Source organism: Anthonomus grandis, chromosome 4 (assembly GCF_022605725.1).
Source record: "Anthonomus grandis grandis chromosome 4, icAntGran1.3, whole genome shotgun sequence".
Taxonomy (NCBI): Eukaryota; Metazoa; Arthropoda; class Insecta; order Coleoptera; family Curculionidae; genus Anthonomus; species Anthonomus grandis.
This window is the reverse complement of record NC_065549.1, coordinates 9,146,139-9,168,203: the sequence shown is the minus strand read 5'-3', so window position 1 is coordinate 9,168,203 and position 22,065 is coordinate 9,146,139. Positions and strand designations below refer to the sequence as shown.

Below are 22,065 nucleotides of genomic sequence, written 5' to 3'. Positions count from 1 at the left end.
ATGTTTTTGATAATACTAACATGAACTATTGTATCGTACCTTTAATTTCCTTCTCAATACTGGCTCCCAAGTCCATTTCCTTTTCTGCGGCGGCCATAAAATCAGCTCCCATTACGGCAGACACAAATAGAGTGGCAGCTGCGATTATTCGATCGGGTCTAAAAGCCTGAATGACCAATAGTTGGTACATGGCAGTACCGATCGGGCTCAACGCTTTTTCTTCGATCCATAGTCTAGGTACTGCCTGTTCTGGAGCGCTTTGTTGAAGCCAGGCGCCAAACTCGGGCATTTCCTTGATTTTTTCCGCTAGTTTTTTGAATGCAGGCAGTCTATAATAATATTTTATTAATTATTTTAAGGAAAAAGTTTAAGTTTAAAAGTGAAATTTTTCAAAAATTATTTATAATATCGGATAGATTATCGGACAAAGGTAAAGCAACTCTTAGTTAATATGACATGGCAATGACGTGACATCGACGAAATTAAATTTTAAATAGTAACAATCAGCGTATTGGCCCAAACGTCGTTGATTTTATCAATTAAATACTATTTGTTTGGGAATGTCGGGGTACGGATTTGATCTCTTCCCACAGGTTCTCAATAGGGTTTAAATCCATTGATTATACCGGCTATTGGAGGACTTTGATATGGTTCTCCTGAAGACACTTGTGGACAAGACGAAATGCATGCTTCGGGTAGTTTTTTTGCTGAAAGACGAATTGCAAAGGCATCTCCTATTCAACATAACATTTTGGAGTATGTCTCTGTACACCAATAAATCGATAGTTGCGTCTATTAAGTGCAATAGATGTCTTCAACTGCAGGAAAAGCAATCCCATAAAAACACACTACTGCCCCCGTGCTTTATAGTTGGTATTGTGCACTTTTATTCCTCATTTCATACATCATTCCATCGAAATTCAAAATTTCGCTTAAACTTCAGGAATTTCGGCAATTATTCTTAGTTCTCACAACCACGGATCTCTTTCAAAAAGTTTTTAGGCCTTCCTGATTTTGGGTTTTTTTCCACATGTCTACGTCTATTGTATCGATTAATTATTCCAGATACACTGCATTTTGGTAAAAGAAACTGCCCTAAAAATTATTTATTTACACCTTTTGACATATTTGAAGAAAAGGAAAAAATATAGTATCTATCTAGTATTTTCAATATTGAAATCATGTAATTGTAACTTTTTATTTATTTTAATCATCGAGTTTGTATAATAAATAACTATTAACCAAGAATAAGTCTGAATGCATTATAATATTTAGATATTTTAAGTGATAAGATTGATAAAATTATGACTTTCGATGATATAAACTATCAATTTGTTCCATTAAGTGGAAAAAAATGGTTCAAAACGAAGAAAACAGTAATTTAATTTTTCCTTTAACTTGAATTGTGAAGAGAGGTTTTTGTAGGGAATTTAATTTCCTATAAATATCGGTGCAGATAAATTTGTTCCACCTGGATAGTTTGGCAGCTTTGACGCAAAAATGAAAGCACATATAAAATATCAAAATTCAAGATGATAGACATCTTAAAATAATATTTAGGACAAGAAACTAAATTTTTTTTGTCGCTTTAAACAATATTTTCTATATATTTTTCAAAAAAATATAGTCGAATATTTTACCTTTACTCTTTTCTCTTTATAATATATAATACTCTTTTTCTGATAATGAAACTGTTTTATTGCACCACAAAACACTCTTTTTACAGGATGTTTTGGAGATCACTAGGGCAAAGAGGAGTCTTGGTCTGTGTAAACGAGGTTTTCAATTTCGAGTCTAGTTTAATCTTTAATAACATTACATAATGCAACTTTTCCATATAAATATCATTATGATTTATTTTCTACATGCCCCATTTACTGGAGTGTATGAAAGCAGGAAAACCGGGTTCTGGTCAATTATTTTGGCTTTTTACTTTTTGTTTGTATGGGTTTTGGTACAGATAAATAATACAATTTTAAAGATCGAATATTTTAGTATCCGTAGTGTTCACGTCTTAAAGTTGGTATTTTTTTAAGATGTGATTTTCATAAGCTAATAATCAGGTACTTGTTTTTATTATATATATTAAATATGTTGTAATATTTTATTATTTTTATTTATGTCTGATTATGCCTTTAAAGCCAAAACACGTATAACCTATTTTCAAGCTTTTGATACTCCACATACTAATCGGTATAATTCCATGAAATATTCGTCCTTGTAAAATTCACAAATTAACACTCATACAAACAACAAAAACTCTTAATAAAAATGTATAAATTACCTTAAAGACAACCGGTTCATGGCCTCCTGCTGCTCCGAATTCAATCCGTCAATAACAGTATCATAAGTAGAACCCAACAAGCCCTCCTTCGCCCTCAAAAAGAAATTGAACTCCTGATCGTAATTCGGCTCGTTCGGTAATCCCTTCAAATAAATCCGGCACAGCAAAATCGCGAATGTCAACCGGTCATTATGCAACATTCCTCGGGCGATCCTTTCATATACAACTTGGAACAGATCGTTTGTAATAATGTTTAATCGTTGCTGGTAATCTGCCAGTCCTTCCAATTTCGGATTGCTATGCAGGACACTGCTAAACATATCCAAAAAGAATTGTAGCGAGTATTGGTAAAGGAAGTGCACTTGGTTTAAGCTGTCCATGGTGAAGTAAGTGTTACTGCAAGCTTGCGAAAGTGGTAAATATTGTTGCGAAACCGTTTCGATTTCCGAAATAACTTTATCGGTTTCCTCCACCTTCTGCCCGATTTCTGCCGCTTCTTTTTTAAGAGTTTCCAGAGTGGTGATGACGCTATCGTCATCCAGAATTTTCCCTTTGGCATCGTTTAGGGCTTGCAATAAGCTCTTTTCCAGTTGCCTTAAGCGCAAGTGGAATTCTCCCTGCAGCTTTAACAAATCTGAACGTTTGGCATCGATGTCTGGCCGTTCCGCTTTAAGTACTTGATTCAAGCACTGGCTCTGTAAAGAGCTTCTGGTTACGGTGAAATTCACGAATGTCACTCTGGAGCAAATATCTGGAGGGAATTCCACGGTGGGGTCCCTAGTAGACAGGAATATAATGAAAGAGGGAGACAAATCGATGTCCTGGTCTCCTAAAGTGATTAATACTCTGCCCCCAGTCCTACGCAATTCTTTGTTAAGCACTGGGTTCAATATGGCGTCGTAATTCTCCACGTCCTGCACCAGCAAAGGATTGCCAAACCTCAAAGCACTTTCCAAGTTTTTCCTGAAAGAATCATCCAGGAAACTAGTTTTTGTGATCTTACGGTCTTTATATTCGTTCATAATAAACTCAGTGGCTTGCCCCGAAGGATCTATGATTAACGGGTATCTGTTGAACCGTTTAAGCATGATGGCGTTCTCCGTGCATAAATCGTCTGACGGTAAGGCATTCGCTTGCCATCTAAGTCTTTCATCGGGGTTAGAAAGGTATTCTGTTCTTGCTATATCGGGCCTATACTGTATAGCGGCTTGAGTAAGATGCTGACACCAAGTGGTAAACAAGTTCTGCCTATAATGCTGATCGAAATAACCTCCGTAAGCTATAAAAGCGGCTGACAAAAGCACATCGCCCACTATAGTGGACATTTGGGCCCTAAACGTTTCACTTGTGGCCTCCCATCGCTCCCTCTCGATCACCAAAGATTTCAATAAGGCAATTGATCGGTCCACTTTCGCTTGGACATTTTCCAAATCGGTTTTTATGGCTTGCGCCTGCGCGATAAGTTGCGCGTATTCCTCTTTGTAAGAGGCGATACTGAGCTCCAGTTGACTGATCAGGGTCTTAATTTCATCGCCGCGTTTCTGGTTGGTTTCCGCTTGGGTTTCCAAGTCGCGTAATTCTTGACGTAGCGGCTCGACCTTTTTCAGCATGTCCGCGTATAAGATTTGTGCCATGGCCCACTTGACTAGCGGGCCGCAGGCGTTGGAGGCGTGGTTTACTTTTTCGAAGTTGTAGTCTGGGTTGCTCAGGTATTTGGCTTTCATACGGTCACGCACCTCGTCGCTAAAATGTGAAGAGAAAATATATTAGATGATTATATGCAAAGATAAAATAATACGGTTTTATTATTGGTTCATGTTTGCTATTAAAATCATATTAACCAAATAGATATCAAACAACCGATAACAGACAGTCTGAACAATTAAGTGTTACTTGCGGTGTCCCTCAAGGTTCTATTTTTGGATCTTTACTCTTTATAATTTCTACTGCAAATATTTTAATTTCCCTTAAACATTGTAGGCATTTGCTAACGAAAAATTTATTATTCTTTCGATCACAACTACTATAATGAAGTAGAATTAATTATAAATGAGGATCTAGTTTTTAATGTTTTTGAATGGTCGCCGGTTTAATTATACCTAATTTAAACACAAATTAGCGCATCCACCTTCGAAATACTGCCGGTTCTGGTTACTATTAAGTTTTTCCTTATAGAAAATAACGGAGAACGAGTCTGAAAGTCAACCGATTTTAGTAAGATTAAAAGATAAGAACGAGAGACCTGACCCAATTATTATGAATGGCGAAAGACAACTGACTTCTACCCTTCTCAATAGGCAAAAAAAATCCTATAAACGTTAAATAATCGTATGATGTTTTCCGCGAAGTATTATGGTTGTGTTAGGATTCAAATTGGCCTAAAAGAAATTGTATTACCCGGTTTTTGAATTGTAATTCCAAACAGTTCTGTAGATAAGTTTCTTGTGTTATTTAAAATATCTGCTACTTCCTTGAAAAGAATTTATTTTACAATTTTCTATTACTATTTTAACTTTTTCTCCGGTTTGTTTTCAAAGAAATAGTGGATTTTTCTCAAGAAGACCGACTTAAATTAAATAATAATAAATTTAACTCTGAAGTTAATTAATAATAAATTAAGTCCTGTCTTAAATATATTGTAATATATGGTCAAAAAATAACACGTGTTTCGCCAATACTAGGCATCATCACATCAACTTGTGTAAAAATCAGTAATCAAAAAAATCAATATTTAAAATTCTTATTTAATATATAGCAAGAAGTCTTCGTCCTATTTTATCAATTTCAACTTTTAATTTTTAATCCTTGACTTGTATCATGTTGCTTGTGTTTTGTATTTTTTTAATTAATTAGTGAATACGCACGTAAATGCCTCAATAGCCAGTAATTTAGGTGTAATTTAGGTGTAGGCATTTAAGTGCCTATTGAGGCATGCCTATGAGGGCCGAAATACGTGTAATCCTTTGACTTAAAAATATTTTTGAGCCTGCGACATTTAATTTTTCTTTGTTTACAAATTTCCTATTTCCTTTTTACTTTTTCTTTGTCAACTTTAAGAATTGTTTTTTTAGGTTCTGTATACGTAATACATAAAATAAAATTATGACCATAACAATGGATGCTGTATGTATTATTCCCGTTGCATTTTCACAAGTAATGTTACTTTGGAAACTAAAGCCATTTGACTCAACAATATTTTTATAATCCTTTACAATTTCACAGTTTTTTAAAATATCGAAAATTGTCACCTATAAAAAAAAATTGTTCTTTTTGCTTTTCTAATATTTTGTCTAACTGTGGTACTTTGCAATTATTTTTTTGTGCTCTATATTTAGCAAAAATTGTCAATTTTTGTTCTGGTAAATATATCAAAACTGTGTAATAAATAACAATAGTTTCACAGTAAAGATAAATTTTGGAAAATCTGTAAGTCAAAGACAAAATGCAACACTATTTCCCCGTTGTGCCGCCAATTTTCATAAAAATTAGCTTATAAGAAGGGTTTTTTTTAATTAAAAATAACTTTTAAAAAAATGTCTATTACTTATACGTAGTTATAAGTAGCTACAAACCTAAAAATTATTCCTGTAGATCCTTTAAAATACAACTCACCTGATATCCTCAGTATTGAAGTTATTAACCACCGAATTAATGAAATTATCTCTCATAATAACGGCACGAATCGACTTCCAATCGCTGGCATTCTCTCCCAACAACAAACAAATCGACTCTAAAGCCAACTTCACGATAGCCGGAGGATTCGCCATGGAACGGATTTCAACCAGTTGTTGTTTTTTGATCGATTTCACAGCATTCTGAGCATCTATGACGGCGGGTTCTACTTGGTCCAAATCGGCCATAACCTCCGTACGTTTCTGCTCGATGTGAATGGTTTGCTCGGCCAATTGTTGCTGGATTTCTTGGCTTTGTACTTTTTTCTTTTCGGCTTCTTGCTGATCTTTTACCATTTGTTTTAGTTTGGCGTTTGCCGCCTCGTTTTTCGCTTGCAGCTCTTGCGATTTAACTGCTAAACTTTTCTGCATTTCTTCGACCTAAAAAAGAAGGAGATGAATAGTTTATAATTTATAATTTTTTTTAGTGGTGTAAATGATGGTTTTCAAAATTTTCTCTATTTATACGTGGCATTCAATTATTTTGCATTATTAAAATGGGTGGCTCATGGGTGCATTCCTTCAAGGAAATCAAGTCTGGTCTCTGGGTATTATTTTGCTCCATACACGGTTTACGCATAGAAAATAAAAACCATTTTTATTGACAGCCATATCCTTTAAAGCTGATTATGTTAATAATCAGCAATACATAAACGCCAATAGTGAATTAAAAATTTTAATTGTGTATCTGAAAATGCTTCTGGTGCACAGAAAATATTCACAGAGTATCAGAAGTTTTTTTTCTTATATTTTTGCCCCATCGTTCATGATTTAAGACCTTTTTTTCTTGATTTTGTTTATGGAACACGAGCCTGAATTTGGTCGAATATTAAAAAAATACCCTGTATATACCTTATAAAATATGTTTTCTTTAAATATTCGCAATTGCAAGTAAATTTTTGGTAATAATTTCGTCTTTTTCTAGTAAGTCGATTCACTTTTTGATTAACTGCCATAATCCTTTTCCTTTATTCTTTCAGGCAGTTGAAGTTGGTTTTCTTACAATTACAAAACAATTAGAAGAAAGATTACCATAGATTTCTCCAGGGTGAAGTACCATTATGCAAAACAAAATGATAGACGAAGGATCCTGTTTACTTCACAATCTTTATTTCAAGAATCCCGACGCGTTTCGGTTGTTAATCCATTGTCAAGGGAAAACTATGTAAGTAGAATATAAAAGGTTGTTATTAAGCTAATAAATTAATTAAAAAACATAGTAAAACTTACATGATATTATTACAAAATGTCCATAAAAAGGTCAAAAAACGGCACACACATAACATGACAATACATCAATCTAAAAACATGTCATCACGCCGTATTTACAAACAATAACGGATTTTGGTTTTAAAAAAAAAAAATTACATGGGTACTACATTATATACAGATATTTCATACTATTACTAATAGGGACATCTAGGATTAAATGCGCTTAACAGAACATTTTAAAAAACAGTAAATTCACAGGAATGTGGAAACTACTTAAATAAATTTACAATTTTGGCCGCTTCTCGGTAGTAGGCGTTAATAGGTTCGTTCAGACAATTAACTTGTGTATTTATTTCTAGTTTTGGTATTTCTAGATTTTCTAATATATTTAATTTTTTGCTTTTATTTAGGTTGTGCAAAACTTTGAAATTGTCGTCTATATTAAATGAATGACCTGTTAATCTTAAGTGCAATCCAAAGGCAGATCTTTTATCATTAGGCGACTTCTGAGAATTTAAATGTTCTTTAATTCTTAATTTGAAATTTCTGCCGGTTTGACCAGCATATTTGGCTGGACAAGAGTCGCATGATAAGAGGTAAACGCCACTGCCTTCTAATGGGCTTACAAAGTCTTTTAATCTTGAACAAAGATTTCTTATATTTTGAAAGGACTTATACACAATTTTTATATTGTTGTCTGAGGACTTAAGTAAATTACCTATTCTTAAAGAAATCGGACCAATAAAGGAAATTTTTACATATTTCGGAGGTTGGTAAGGATGGATGGTTTGATCAAGGGGCTCACTAGAGAGGGACTGAAATAATATTTTATTGAACTTTTTTCTAATCAAATTAAATTATCAAAATTATTATCAAATCTATTAAAGACTTTTTGTATTTATTGTTAATTGCAATCTGATAGATAGTGTTCTGTTCTTTTAAGAATTCCAAAGGTGAAAGAGGGGTCGTGAAGAGTCTATGAATTAATGCGCGTCGGGATTCTTGAAATAAAGATTGTGAAGTAAACAGGATCCTTCGTCTATTATTTTGTTTTGTAATTAGAAGAAAGTTTTAACGAGGACTTCTGGCAGCATAAACAAAAATTTGGCTCTAAACCATCCAAGCGTAATAATTTATCTTTATGATTTCAAGCAGTTGATGTATTTTAACTTTTTCATATTCTTTTTTCTTTACCAAGGAATAAAAATACAATGCAGACAATTCAAGACGATTTTTTACGAAATAACTTTTCAGCTTTTGAAAGCAATTTTCTTGGAAGAAACTTGATTTTTTTTAATTTTAACTGCCTGGCAGAATATACAAAAATTTTAACAAAAATTTCCTATTTAATTAATTTTATTTGTTAAAATCGTTCTAAAAGGATGAAAATCGTGTAAATATTGTAAATAAGCAAATAAATAATGTTAAGCCTTTTGCTTTTTTTCTAATACGACTATTTATCTATATGTTCTTCTTTGATTGGGAATTTATCGAAACTTTTACAAATTAAACATTTCTTTCAGTTTTATTTTAATATTTGCAATATATGAGTGTTTGGTATGGTTTAAATAAAAAAAATTTAGATTTTAAATTAAATGCATTTTTCCGACTGTTTTTTTAAGTATTTTTATTTGGCCTTAATATGTAGGGTAAAACTTCGAAGAATATGAGGGATTTATTAAAAACTATATTGACGGGGGCCATAAGTTAAACAAAAAGTGTCTACAGCAAGAAAACTGTGTTTTAACCGTAAAGAGTAAATGTTTAAGTAATTTCTTTAAATTCCTACCTGTTCGACAGTCTCGGCGATCTTATTCAACCCAACGTTAAGATGCAACTGTTGTTCCTCCAAATCTGATCTTTTCTCATTATAAAGCTTAACGAAATGATGGATGAAATCCAGATAATGCCTTGGCGTGATCGCCATAGTTCTGCCACCCCTTTTAGCCAATCTAACGTTCGCTTTATGAAGAGTCTGATGCACATAGACGCACGCATTAATAACGGCTTCCCGATGATTGGGAGTAGCTGGAACGAATCTACAAGCCGCCGGGAAGAAATCGGGTGCTTTCCAGCTTTGTTTGTCCAGGTCCATGCGATTTGTGAACTCTTTACCTACCTAAATGAGGAAAATTATTTAAAAATTTAGGGTAAACTATTTGCCTACCTAAATGAGTTTTATGGGATAAAATGGTTTCTTGGGGTAATTTGAGGGAAACTTACTTGATATAAGGCCCCGTCGGACCAATCGCCGAACCAATTCAGTACGCATCTGTTAAACAAGGCGGGAGATGTTGCGGCTCTGTCTTTTAATCCGTCAGTTGAGGGGTTCATGGTGAATACGACGTGGAGGTTTCTCATTACTTGCTGAGTGAACCATTTGTAGAGTTCGTCGCTTGAATCCAACATTAAACCTTAAAAATATAAATAGACTTAGTTTTTTTTTAAATGCATTAAATTATGTAAATTTAATATTTAATAATTTATTTATATTTTTGGACAATGAATGGTATCAAGTTAATACTTGATACCTACTTGGGACAATTTCCATGATACCCTGCGCTCGTCGGCACATTTAATTTCTGGGCAATATTTGAATTTCGAGGCACCATGATAGTAGCACTGATGAACTTTTAACCAAGAAACTTAAACTCACTACCTAAGGTAACCTAGGCAACATAATATGGGTCCTTACAAATTTAGGTAATCACTGAACAAGAACGGTTATAACATCTTTCCATCGATTTTCAGGTTCTAAAACTATTATTTCAAATTATATGCACTCGCTTTAAAAAAAATAGACGACGCTCATAAATTCGTTTTTCGACTATTAAAGATTACTGATATAGACTCATAACTGCCAAATTCGCTTCTAGGTCCAGTTTTAAATACCTAATAGTTTTATCATGTTTGATTATGGCACTCCTTGTCCTGGTTAACAAAAAATGCAAAATAATTGTATGAGATTTGCCTATAATATTCCTTTTAGAAATACCATTACTCCTCACTTTAATCAATAAAAAAGATTTAATATGTTTTATAGAGAAAACACATGTTTAATTTCATTACTAAAATTTTAAATACAGGGCAACCTCCAGACCTTAAAACTAAGTTTGGCAATTTATCTACAATGAATTTAGGTTTTCGATGTTTGGGGAGTAGGTAAGCAATTTTTTATTATTTGGCGGCATAGAACATTTTAACGACCATTCGCCTATGTTGCTATAAAAATGTGGAATGATCTACAACAAAGCATCCTAAATTTCACAATTTTTAAATTTAAGAAAGGTATTAAAAGTACTTAAAGAGAAAATGCGATTATAATAGCACAGAAAAGTATCTTGTATATTGACTATTTAATGAATATAATAATCTTAATTGGCAATTTGTATATTTGTCTAGATGTCGATTGAATGTTTACATAATTGTTGTCCCTCTCTCCCTTTGGGTTCTGTTTTAAAAATATATACGTATAATAAATTATATTTTTATTTGATATAGTGCTCTCTTCTTTTTTGTATTTATTGGCTTTTTTGGTTTTTCTTTCATTTACAGTTTTTTATTTATAACTTTTATCTAAAATATGTATCTAGGTAAGTTAAAGATTTTTTTCATTAGTATTATCTTGATTTACAGGGGTGTATTGCTATCGGTTGTGTAATCGCGAAAAGGTCCCATTTTGTTCTTAATTAGTAACCATCTTTCTTTAATATCTCATCTTTTTACAGTATATTTTTTTGATGACAAATAAATTATTTGAATTTGATCTCATATTTTCAAAATAACTGGGAAAACAGTGATATTAAAAATAATTTATTTGATAATAGGTTACTTTACAAAATTCATATTAGAAATTTAATGGTCAGAAACGCGACTTTCATATAATTTTAAATAGCTTTTGTTAAAACGGAATATATTTTACCTACAATGGATTTTTTCAAATAATAATAATATGCATATAGCTTTTTTTTATATCATCTTCCCTTGATCAGACAACCTTCTAAAATAAATTACTCAGCATTGAAAACCCCCTTCATATGTAATTATTTAGTAAAATAAACTTAATTAACCTTAACTTTATATTTTTATTTTTATTTTATTATAATTTAATTATTTATATAATAAAATCAATATTTTTCCTTACCTTCTCTCTGAGCTCCCTCCTTACATTGCGTCATCAGTGTGGTATATTCATCTCCCTCAAACAATCCAGGCACCTCACCGTTAGCTAAAAGTGTATTCATTCTCTCCAAGAAACTGGAGTCCAACATGTTCGACTCGTCCAAAATAAAAGCGATTTTCTCATCTTTACAGCCTGATCGGCGCAACACCGACCGCAAATCCTCATCAAAGTCTTCAGCAGTATATTTGTTGTGCACCTTAATCTGGAATATGGATAAACCGTTCATCCAGGCGACGAATCTTGATAAAGTCGTTTTTCCTGCTCCGGACACCCCGATCAACAGTAAATGGCCTTGCGGTTGCCTGAATATCCTGTCGATTCTTAAAACGTGATCGAGAACCTCGTCGAATAACACCAGAGGCACATCAAGTTCTTCTTCGTAGAAAACTTTAAGTCGGGCCTTCACGTATTCCCTTAATTGTTCCCTGTCCACCGGCATATAGTCCTTGGAGAGCCAATTGCTGTACAAAATGGGTCGTTCGAGGGCTTTCTCGCAGTTTGCCGACGGGAAGTGCTTTAGGGCCACAGAATCGATGTTCTCGTTTGTCCATTGACGTTCGGCATTTTCAACGAGACGGTCCTGGAATAGACGGAGGGCTTCGTGGGCCCAGAGACGGACCAGACCTTCTACGCTTAGAGTGTCCAATGGTCTGAAATGATTATAAGTGATTTGTGTTAATGAATTACTCAAAATAAAGTATTATAATTCGAAACTTAAAATGAAACCATGTTCATATGAAACAAGTAATTCTTCCATCAGAAAATTGCAAAGAAGAAGTAATAATAAATTTAATAAAGAAAAAGAACAATTAAAACAATTACTAGGATCAGTGGTTATGACGATAGGATTATTGATAAGCTGATTAGAAGACAAAGGTTTAAAGTTAATCCTAAAAACTTTTCCACATTTCAAAAAGATGAAAATAAGCAAACTTTCGTTGCAATACCATATGATCCTATCTTGATAAGAGACTTTGACAGAGTTTTTAAAGACTTAGGTCTAAGAATGGTCTATCAAAGTTCGGCCAAGGTACGAAATATTTTAGGAAACCCAAAAAATAAAATAAAGACCAATGAAAACTCCGGGATCTATGAGTCAGATCTAACGAACATAAAGCTCATGTGAATGTGGAAGAATGTATTAAATTTACAAAGAACCAGAACTGTGTACCCTACTCCTTCTCTAATAATACAAAGAAGACTTCCAGAAAGTTAGGCATTGGACCAATGAATTGATGATATTCAAACGCGTGCAAATGTTCAGTCCCTGCTTACTTTCTCGAAGGTCGCATGGAGCACTGAACAATCCTTTGTGTATGTTCAATGGTGATTGATGAATTTCACCTAAAAGTTGGGATTTTCTGGGACAAAACATGGAATTTCTGAGAGAGATTCCGGTTAAGAGATTCTGTAATTCAAGGAAAAATTAAGAGAACACACTGATTGGTCTAAAATCTTTTATTTCCTTAGGGCAAAATATTTTGGAAATGGGATTTATTAAGGCCTTTTTAGAACATTATGGAAAAACGGACTGTTTAATGCACTAATTAAAAATATGACTCATATGGGGTAAAAAAAATATGGACAATAGAGATTTAAGAAATATGAATTCACACCGTCTATTCCCACTATTTTATCATTTTTAACATTTGTAGGACCTCAATTTTGGTTACTTTGCTCAGAGACAAATGAGAGTATACTTTTTTATGTATAGAGTTTTCGTACTTATATAGAATATTTAAATTATTATTAGTTGGGACTATTTTAGTATTAACTTAATTTTTAGACGGTTAGAAATCGAACCTTTTAGGTCTTGCCAGATGTCTAGGGTATATTTAAATGTATGCTCTTAAAAAGCTTTTTGTTCTCTTTTAATTGTAATAGTTGTAAGATTTCGAACACTTTTTTGAGAATCCCAAAGAGCAGGCAGTTTTGATTTTTTCTTTTTTCATTAATGGAACTAAAGTGACATAAATTACGCCTAGATATTTATTGTAATTATTCATTTAATAACGTGTAATTGATATTCTTAAAATCCCTAAATTCTTCAAATAAGGGTCTGGCTTTCAGACAAGGTAAGGAAATGTCCCAGCATACCAGAAATATCAGCAAAGGTATAGTTTTCTCTTGGAATGAAAGTTAGAATGAACAAATTATGTATTTGAAGATTTTTGCTTCAATTTTGCTTGTCAGTAGTATTTAAATGATGTCAAACTTATATTTTTTTGTCAAACTTTAGATTTTTTGTTGAAAAACTTCTAAGGCATCTGGTTCCATTGGAAATGTTTAGATCTAAAATATCTGGATCCATCCGGTAAAATTTATAATAAATACACAGGCTTTCTTTAATTTATTTATTAAAAGATGATGAAAAAGATAAATGATGTCAAGTTTTGCATCTTTTTTCCCGAAAAACCTGGAAAAAGTTCTTTTGTCATATGCTATTATTATTGAGGAAACAATTCCCCTAGATTTGTAATATACCTCATTTGTGATATAATACCTGAGATATGTCTTTTTTTTTTTTATAAAAAAATTAGGAAAGAGTATAGGAAGCATATTTTCCTAGAAAATCCAGTTATTGATTTTGTAATAAGATAAGATTATATTTCTTCCTATTCCATTCTTCGATGGTACTTTTTATTCCTTATTTTATTGTCATTAACTCTTTTCAACATCTCTTCATCATCATCATCATCATCTTTTATTAATTTTTTTGCAGTTTTGCATAATCGAACTTGATAGAAAAAAGGTGATTTGTTGTTTGTAATATTTAGTGTATTTAAAGATTTAAGAGTAAAACGCTAAAGTTATTGTTATGTTTAATTTATATTATTCTTTTTTGCTACTCACCTAATAGCCTCACAAATGCCCCTAACCCATCTGGTCATCTCACGAGGCGAGTATACATAGTGAGGTTGCATGTCCTGAGTAAATCTGTCCTGTGAGGCCAAGTAAAACTCTACCATGGCATTAGTGAGTGGCTCGGCGTAACCTTTAAGTCCAGGTGTAAGGCGTAACATGGCCCGCGTAAAAGTACCGTAAATTTGTTTCAGGGAAGTCTCTCCTGGGTAGTCTACGTAGATTACTGGCACATGACGAAGGAACCTACGAATAATACAGTAAATAATTAGTTAACTCTATAAAACAGATCAATAAGTTTTGTTGGATGTTAAGCTAAACCTAAAGAAAAATCCACAAAGGGCATTAGTTTAGACCATGAAAAATTAGATAACTTTAAATCAGAAGCAATGAAAAGCATATTTCATTTGGTCTTTTATTGGCAATCAGGGCAATCAGAAAAAGAAATTTACTAAAAAAATTGTGCAGTATTAGGGATTCTATCAATATGCTAAACAAGTACAAAAGCATGGAAATGAATTAACAAAATTGCGAAACAGGACTATTATAGAGCAAAAACTATAGAAAATAATAGATTCTCTAAAAAAACAGGACTGTAACCAATAAAATACGATATAATTATAATATAAACAATAGTATTATTATTCAGCGAAATAGTGTCCCCCTGCTGAACTCCACTATTTGTTTTAAACGTATTCTTATCTCTTGCAGTTTACGTTAACTGTATCTGTTTATACACTTTTATGTATAGACTGTATTCGATATATCGATAGGTAAGTTACAAATTGAATATATCGATAGTCTATTCTACAGTCGGAAAATAACTTTAAGAAATATTAAAATGACAACACTTTAAAAAAATGTTGTATTGCTACAAGTTTAATTATTAATTGTTTAAAGACAAATAAACTGTTTAGGTTTACAATTTTTTAATTCATTACCTGTTGCTTACCTTACAAAAAAATTGTAAATTAAATTGAATATTTGAAATGATTGGTTTAAGGATTATTTGAGTTTGTTATTCATGCCTACTTTATTTGCAAATTAAAGAAAATATTTTTATATGGCATAAAATGTGCCCTCAGATTGTTATAAATAATAAACTAAAGTTTTTAAAAATTCCAGGCACTTGAAGCCTTTAACTGCCTTGAGAAAATTACTTCAGCTGCTTAAATTCAAAAAAAAAATACCAGGCAGTTGAGCCTCAATCTTCTTTTATATTTCAGACATTAGATAGGCCACGACCATTTAAGTTATGACTTACTTCAAGAATTTTAAAAAATGACATGAAGTTCGTCAATGTCAAATGAGTTTGGGAGTTCAGGTCATTACTATGTAACAACAAACCAAATATTACCATGACTAATTTTAATTATTAATAATTAACAACATTGTGATTAAAAAATATTTGTTATTACATTATCCACAAAATGAATGTCTTGATAACTTCAAGATGGTAGTTGCTGGATTTACACCGTTCCTTACTGATTGTTTTCAATATTTGTTATGGTTTTTATAATTTAAATTGTATACATTGATTAAATAAATCAATAAGTTATTGGGACATTTTCAAGCCACTACGTTTATAACATAAATTTGTGCATATGTTCCTACATTATAAGGCCGATAAGAATTTTTTTTTTAATTTAATAAATATCATAGGAACAACCCAAAAAAAGTAATACAATATAAAGCTATGTGAAAAAAACTTTAAAGGCAAATGCTGCTGTTTTCTAAGCCTTCCTTCCTATAATATTCCACCTTCCTTTCTAAATAAAATATTCCTGTCCTGATTTTGGCCTAAAAAGAAAATTAAACAAGAACTTCATGAATTGGTCGTGATTTTTCCACGTCAAATAAAAACTACAGACACACTTAATTTGGGAATAACCAACACAGCTTAAAACTTGTTTTAGAGTATATAAATTTTATTTGATTTGCCAAAATCAGAAATTTATGACATGCACATTTCCTTTATATTTTTTTTATTTTCCTTGTTAATATATTATAGAAAACAGCCATAGAAAGTGTGTAAAAGATGAACTTCAATTTTATTTTTTTCCTCTCTTTTTTTCGAAATTTTCATTTAGAAAGTCAATTTTCTTATTCTTGATGCATTACATCCAAACTTTGTAGTTGAGCCATACAATTGTGGCCTCAAGATTAATAAATTATAATTCAAAATGTTGGCAAGGAATAATCGTTTGTTTTTATTATTTCTTCTATTTTTTTACCAAAAAAAACACCCACCACATTAAATATCATAATTAAATATAAACGATAGTAAAAAAAACAACAACCTTAGTAGTACTAAGAATACATACAATATATCTTGCTTTGGTTTAGTAATAATGTGTGTATTGTATGTAGATATATATATTTTTTTAAAAATCAAAAATTGCTTTCAGCTTTATCGTAAAAGTAGTACTTACCTATGAGATAATGGTTTTCGGCCGGGATCAGTAGGTGGATTACAAGCTCCAACAAATTGAATCCTTTCCAAAGAAACCCACGTTTGATCTGAGGCTCTGTAAAATCCTTTTTGCTCAACAATTTGACGCAGGAACATTATAACCCGCTGAGTGCCATAGTTGTCCATGTCGGGCAAGTTAATCTCGTCGCAGAACAGAACTAACCATTTACCCAACTAAAAAATAGTTGTGGAAATAATTAGTAAAAAAACTACAAGGTGGTGTAATAGTTAGTACCTGAACAGGAGCCAAAACTACCCCGTTAGGAGTTTTTCTATATTCACAGTAATGATCGAAAGTTTTCAGTAACAGTTCCGGTGTTGTGGCCGAAGAGAAATTAAGTCCGACGACTTCCATGTCAGGCAAAGCCCTTAGGGCCGAAAATAGGGTCATGGTTTTACCAGAACCCGGTGGACCACACAGAACTAAAAATAATGCAAAGATATTAACTGCCGAGAAAATATGCGAATTAAAGTAAAGTAACTACGTATTCAAAAAATAGACAATTTCTTACCCAAAGGTTTATGCTCGGCCAACCAAGTGTACAAGAGCGACTCGTGCCTCACAGTGTCCAAAGTAGGAACCACGATGTCCGGTGACGCCACTTTATGGGTCTCCACTTCGATTTGGGGCACTTTATTGGACCAAGGAGCCCATTCTCCTTCTAGAGTCACCTCGTAATCAATAATCGGGGTGTTATTGTCCGGCGGAAGTATAATGGTCGTAATGGATCTTAAGAAATCGCCGAGTTCTTTGCGTACCCTTAGTTTGGCATCGCCGGCGAAACTCCATAAAATCGCGTAGACCAGGCATTTCGGGATGTAACGTTCCAGAGTTTCGTAAGGTAAGGCAAAGTCTATGTGGGCGTGGTTGTAGGCCAGTACGTTCCTGAAAAAATGTTTAAAAATAATAGAAATAATCCATGTTAGTTGTTTAAGGTAATTTGTCACTTAAAGCGAATTATTTTTCGTGACCTCAGTTTGTAAGCTTGGTTACATTTTTTCGTTGAAATTGGTCAAAAACTACTTCAGACGATTAATTTATATATTTTAGTCGACGTTCGGATCTCTATGAGATAAGCCTTAAGACTCTAGAAGATACACAAAAATAAAAATAAAATCATACATTCGGGTTAAAAAATGTCAAATTTTCGCACACAGTGAAAGTAATAAGTAATAGCAAACAGCAAAATTATAAAAAGAGACTCGTAAATGAAATGATTGAAACTAAAACACAACTAAGTAATATAAATTAAAAAGCAAGACGTTGACAATCTAAGTAATGCTTATTTCAACTTAATTACCGACATAAAAAATCTAAGAACATATTATCTGCTTAAAAGACGATTGTCTCAAAGCAATATTATCCCAATTCATCTCCCAAGGTAGATGGTTAAAAAGTAAAAAACTCTAAACTAAGAAAATCCTATAAATCTTCATACGTATTATGGTATTACAATTATTATTATTATTAACGAAGACAACCTACGATATATGTAAGTATATGTGCAAACTATTCATAGCCTTAATTATTACTTTTACTCTGTGCGAAAATTTAACATTTGTAACTATGCCGAATGTATGACTTTATTTTGGTTTTCGTGTCTCTTTTAGAGTTATCAGGATGATCTGATAGAGATCGAAACGTCGACCAAAATATTTAAATTGGTCGTTGAATTGAAATAATTATTTTTTTACTTATTTTCAACAAAAAAATTAACCAAGCTTGTCATTTGAAATAAGATTTAAAGAATTATAAGGATTATTCTTATCACATAAAAGAAATTAAAAATTATATAATCTACAATTTTTAAGTTAAAAGTTCAAGCAAAAACTTTTAAAATATGAGATTTTTGTGTATTAGAGTCCATAAACACTGTTTAATCTTTAAAGTGGCCCTCTTTGACTTAAAACTTCAAAATCAATAAAACTGCAATACGTTTTTTTAGCATAATATTCGTAGATACATTCTTTATAAATTCTGTAAAAAGTAAAAATCATTATATTTAGAATCAATTTTAAAAAACGATGTCATCAAGCATTGAAGAAGATTTAATACCATTATTATCGAACATAGTAAACACACACTCCTCAGACCCGTTGGGAAAAATGAAATCCAAGATATTGCCAGTTTAAAAAATAAAAGTTCGCCAAGTATAGATGGGATCTCCTCTACATTTATCAAAAAAATCCATTAATCTCTTCTCATACCATCAAGTCCAATATTTAAACAAAAATAAAAGCTTTAATAAAGCAAAGAAATCAAGGCTTTATTCAGAATTATAGGCCTAGATGTTTAACTACAAGTTTTTCAAAAAATTTTGAAGTTTTTAAAAGTAAGGCTTTATGATCATTTAAACCTCTACAATAATTTGAGTTATAAACAATTTGGGTTTCTGCCTAACTCATACACAAATGACCTAGCCGAGTCTTGCCTATGAAATATTTAAAAAGTACTTTATGGAAAGAAAGCAAATACTAAAGATGAACAATATATTTAGTGACACATTTTTTTATTAAAATGGTAGGTTCACAAGTCTTAGCCCATTGTTATTTATACCCTATATAAATTCGCTACTAAGAATTACCGAAATAGATGAGAAATAATTCCATATGAAGCTGACACAGTATGCCTGTTGTGTGAAGGACAAATTTCAATTTTATTTTCTTTCTCTCTTTTTTCGGTAATTTCTAATATTGCGATTGCATTTTTTTATTGCATTTGCATATTTCTTGTTCTTTATGCATTACATCAAACTTAAATTGTACTTAAGCCATGCTGTTGTAGCCTGAACATGAACGAATGAAAATTCGAAACGTTGGCAAGAAATAATTGATTGTTCCTTAATTTTTATTTAAGAAGATATACACTCCCAACATTAAAACTGTTTAGTGGAAACACATGGAAAGCTGCGAAAGAGAAATCAGAGAGAGGACTAGCAAAAAATGGCTAGATCAAAATATTGAGTATTAAAAATAGTAATGGTAGCGTATTTGATATAAAGGAGGTAGATAAAGTAACCTACATAATGCAAAATTACATATTGAGAATCATATTTAGGAAAGATAGATTTTTTCCACTGAACATTGTGACAACTCAATTTTAAATGTACATCTACTTTATTTTTATGCTACCGTCATGTTTTACTATAAAAATCCTTAGCTTAAAACAGTTTCAAATCATGCTTAAAACACAAAACAAAGAAGAAATCTAATGTGCCACTTCAACATACAACACAGCGAGTCAAATATTTGCAACTTATCTAACACCAAAAGTAATGAATATGCTTCCAACTTTAATTAGAAACATCAAAAAACATAAAATGTTTTTAATTAAGATTAAAAAGTTTTTAATGCAAAAATGTGAATATTAGTGTCACTGTTGTAGATTTGCAGCTCTCTTTTTTTTTATATATATAAGTATCATATAAGTGATTTTTGTTAATAAGTTACTGCTTATACATGAATGTTATATTTATATAGATAGATATATAAGACAATTTTCTTTTACATCTGTCTAAGTACTAAACTGTAGTGTGACACATATGGGATTTCGTTTTCCTAGGTGTATCCTACCTTGCTATGCAGACCAGATTATAGAATATAAAACAAGAAGCAAAAAGGAAATATGGATGACAGATGAGATCTTGCTGTTGATAAATGAAAGCCAGAAATACAAGAACGTAGCAAACGGAAGCACATACAGGAACACTGATAAAATCAAAGATAAGAACGGCAAACAGCGAATGGCTTAAACGAAAATGTATTGAAATAGAACACCTTCAAAACCAACACGACAATCTTAACCTACGCAAAAAAATGAAGGAGACTGCTGGAACATACAAAAAAAAACACCAATCAGAATAGTCAATAAAAACAAACATATAGTCCTTGATAGGAATAAAAAAACTAGTGAATGTGCATTAAAAGAAGAAAGGTCTCATTCATTTGAAGCCCTAAAATCCAAAAATAAACTATTTTTATCAAAAATAAAGAAAATACTACTGTCAAGCAGTTTTGCTAAATTTGTAGTTAAAATATCATATTTTTTCTCATTTTAATTACACCAGCAATAATAATAATTTTGAAAAGATTTATGTGCAATTTAGTTCTGCAATGAGTGGAATGCCTAAAAAGTGGTGTCTACCAAGAAAACTCTCAAAAGCTATACAGCACAACAAAAGACAAAAAGGTAATAATTTTTTTAGAATTTCTTATTTGCGTATTCATTCTAAATATTTAAAAATTAATCGTCCAAAATGTCTTTATTACTCACAAAAATATAAAATATCTAAACAAATAAATGAGAAACTTACCTAATACATAAATATTTCATTTTAGCACTTTAAGATATAATTGTAAGATTCTTCATCCCTATTGTTATGTTTTCAATTTGAACATTTCTTAATGTGAACCATTTTGTGTACATTACTAGTGTGATTATTAATTGGTAAATTTTAGTTTTATAACTTACATAGCATACCACACCTTTAAAAAGCTTGAAAAAAATCGTTTTTATAAATCTAATAAAAAACTTCACAAAACATTCAAAAATGGTCACATTTTATACATTAATAACCAAATACATACAAAAAAAAGTCCATAAGTAAATCGCGCAACTAACATACATATAAAACATTTAAACGAACGTAAACATTTATTTAAAAAACTTATTAATATTAGTTTGTTGTGCCACTAAAACTTTAAGGTAATTTTTTCTCTCGTCCAACTCGAGCTTAGATTTTTCCATTTCAATTAATAATTTCTGTTCTCTCTCTTTGGCTTCAATTTCGAATCGTTTCTCCTCTAAACTTAATCTTCTTCCTTCCAATTTCAGTTTGTATGTTTGTAACTTAATTTCTTCTAATTTGACTGCCCTACACTGCTCTTGTTTCTCTTTCAATGGACAGTTACATTTCGTAGGATTTTTTCTATGTAGTTCTTCTTTGGCAACTGTAAAGAAATGATTCTTTGTCATTAATACTAGTTGCCTGTATTAACTTCGTATACTCACCAAATTTTCTGTCTTCATGTTTTAAACATTCAGGAATTTTAGAGTTGTTGTCTTTATTCATATCAGTTATAGGAAGATGTAAAGATTCTTCTGAAAAACATATCTTTTATCTCCTTGCCTTACAAACGAATGATACTTACCAAGTAAGATTTCATTAGGAGTTTTATTGTTAATTACGCCTAATGCAACATCTTTGGTTGCTTCTAAATATTCTCCATCATTTGCTGTTACTTTCTGATCAATTTCTGTAATTTGTTCCTTTTTGCTTGTCGATGCTTTTGCACTTTTAATTTTTGATCTAAAATATATCCATCTTAGTTGTAACAATTATTATTTATTAAATAAAAATTAAACAATTAAATATTTCAT

At 31.6% G+C, this 22,065-nt stretch overlaps 1 protein-coding gene across 3 annotated transcripts in view; it reads right to left on the bottom strand.

The window, feature by feature from the left end:
- Positions 1-22,065, bottom strand: part of LOC126735153 (dynein heavy chain, cytoplasmic) — an 83,205-nt gene that overhangs the window by 10,840 nt on the left and 50,300 nt on the right. For all 3 annotated transcript variants that reach the window (XM_050439092.1, XM_050439093.1, XM_050439094.1), the window contains 10 exons: positions 17,198-17,571; positions 16,921-17,108; positions 16,645-16,859; positions 14,204-14,458; positions 11,312-12,000; positions 9,391-9,581; positions 8,957-9,286; positions 5,897-6,336; positions 2,285-4,027; positions 40-329 (listed from right to left, as the gene is read on the bottom strand). In XM_050439092.1, the coding sequence (XP_050295049.1) occupies positions 40-329; positions 2,285-4,027; positions 5,897-6,336; positions 8,957-9,286; positions 9,391-9,581; positions 11,312-12,000; positions 14,204-14,458; positions 16,645-16,859; positions 16,921-17,108; positions 17,198-17,571 (4,715 nt within the window). The remainder of the gene's footprint in view (positions 1-39; positions 330-2,284; positions 4,028-5,896; positions 6,337-8,956; positions 9,287-9,390; positions 9,582-11,311; positions 12,001-14,203; positions 14,459-16,644; positions 16,860-16,920; positions 17,109-17,197; positions 17,572-22,065) is intronic.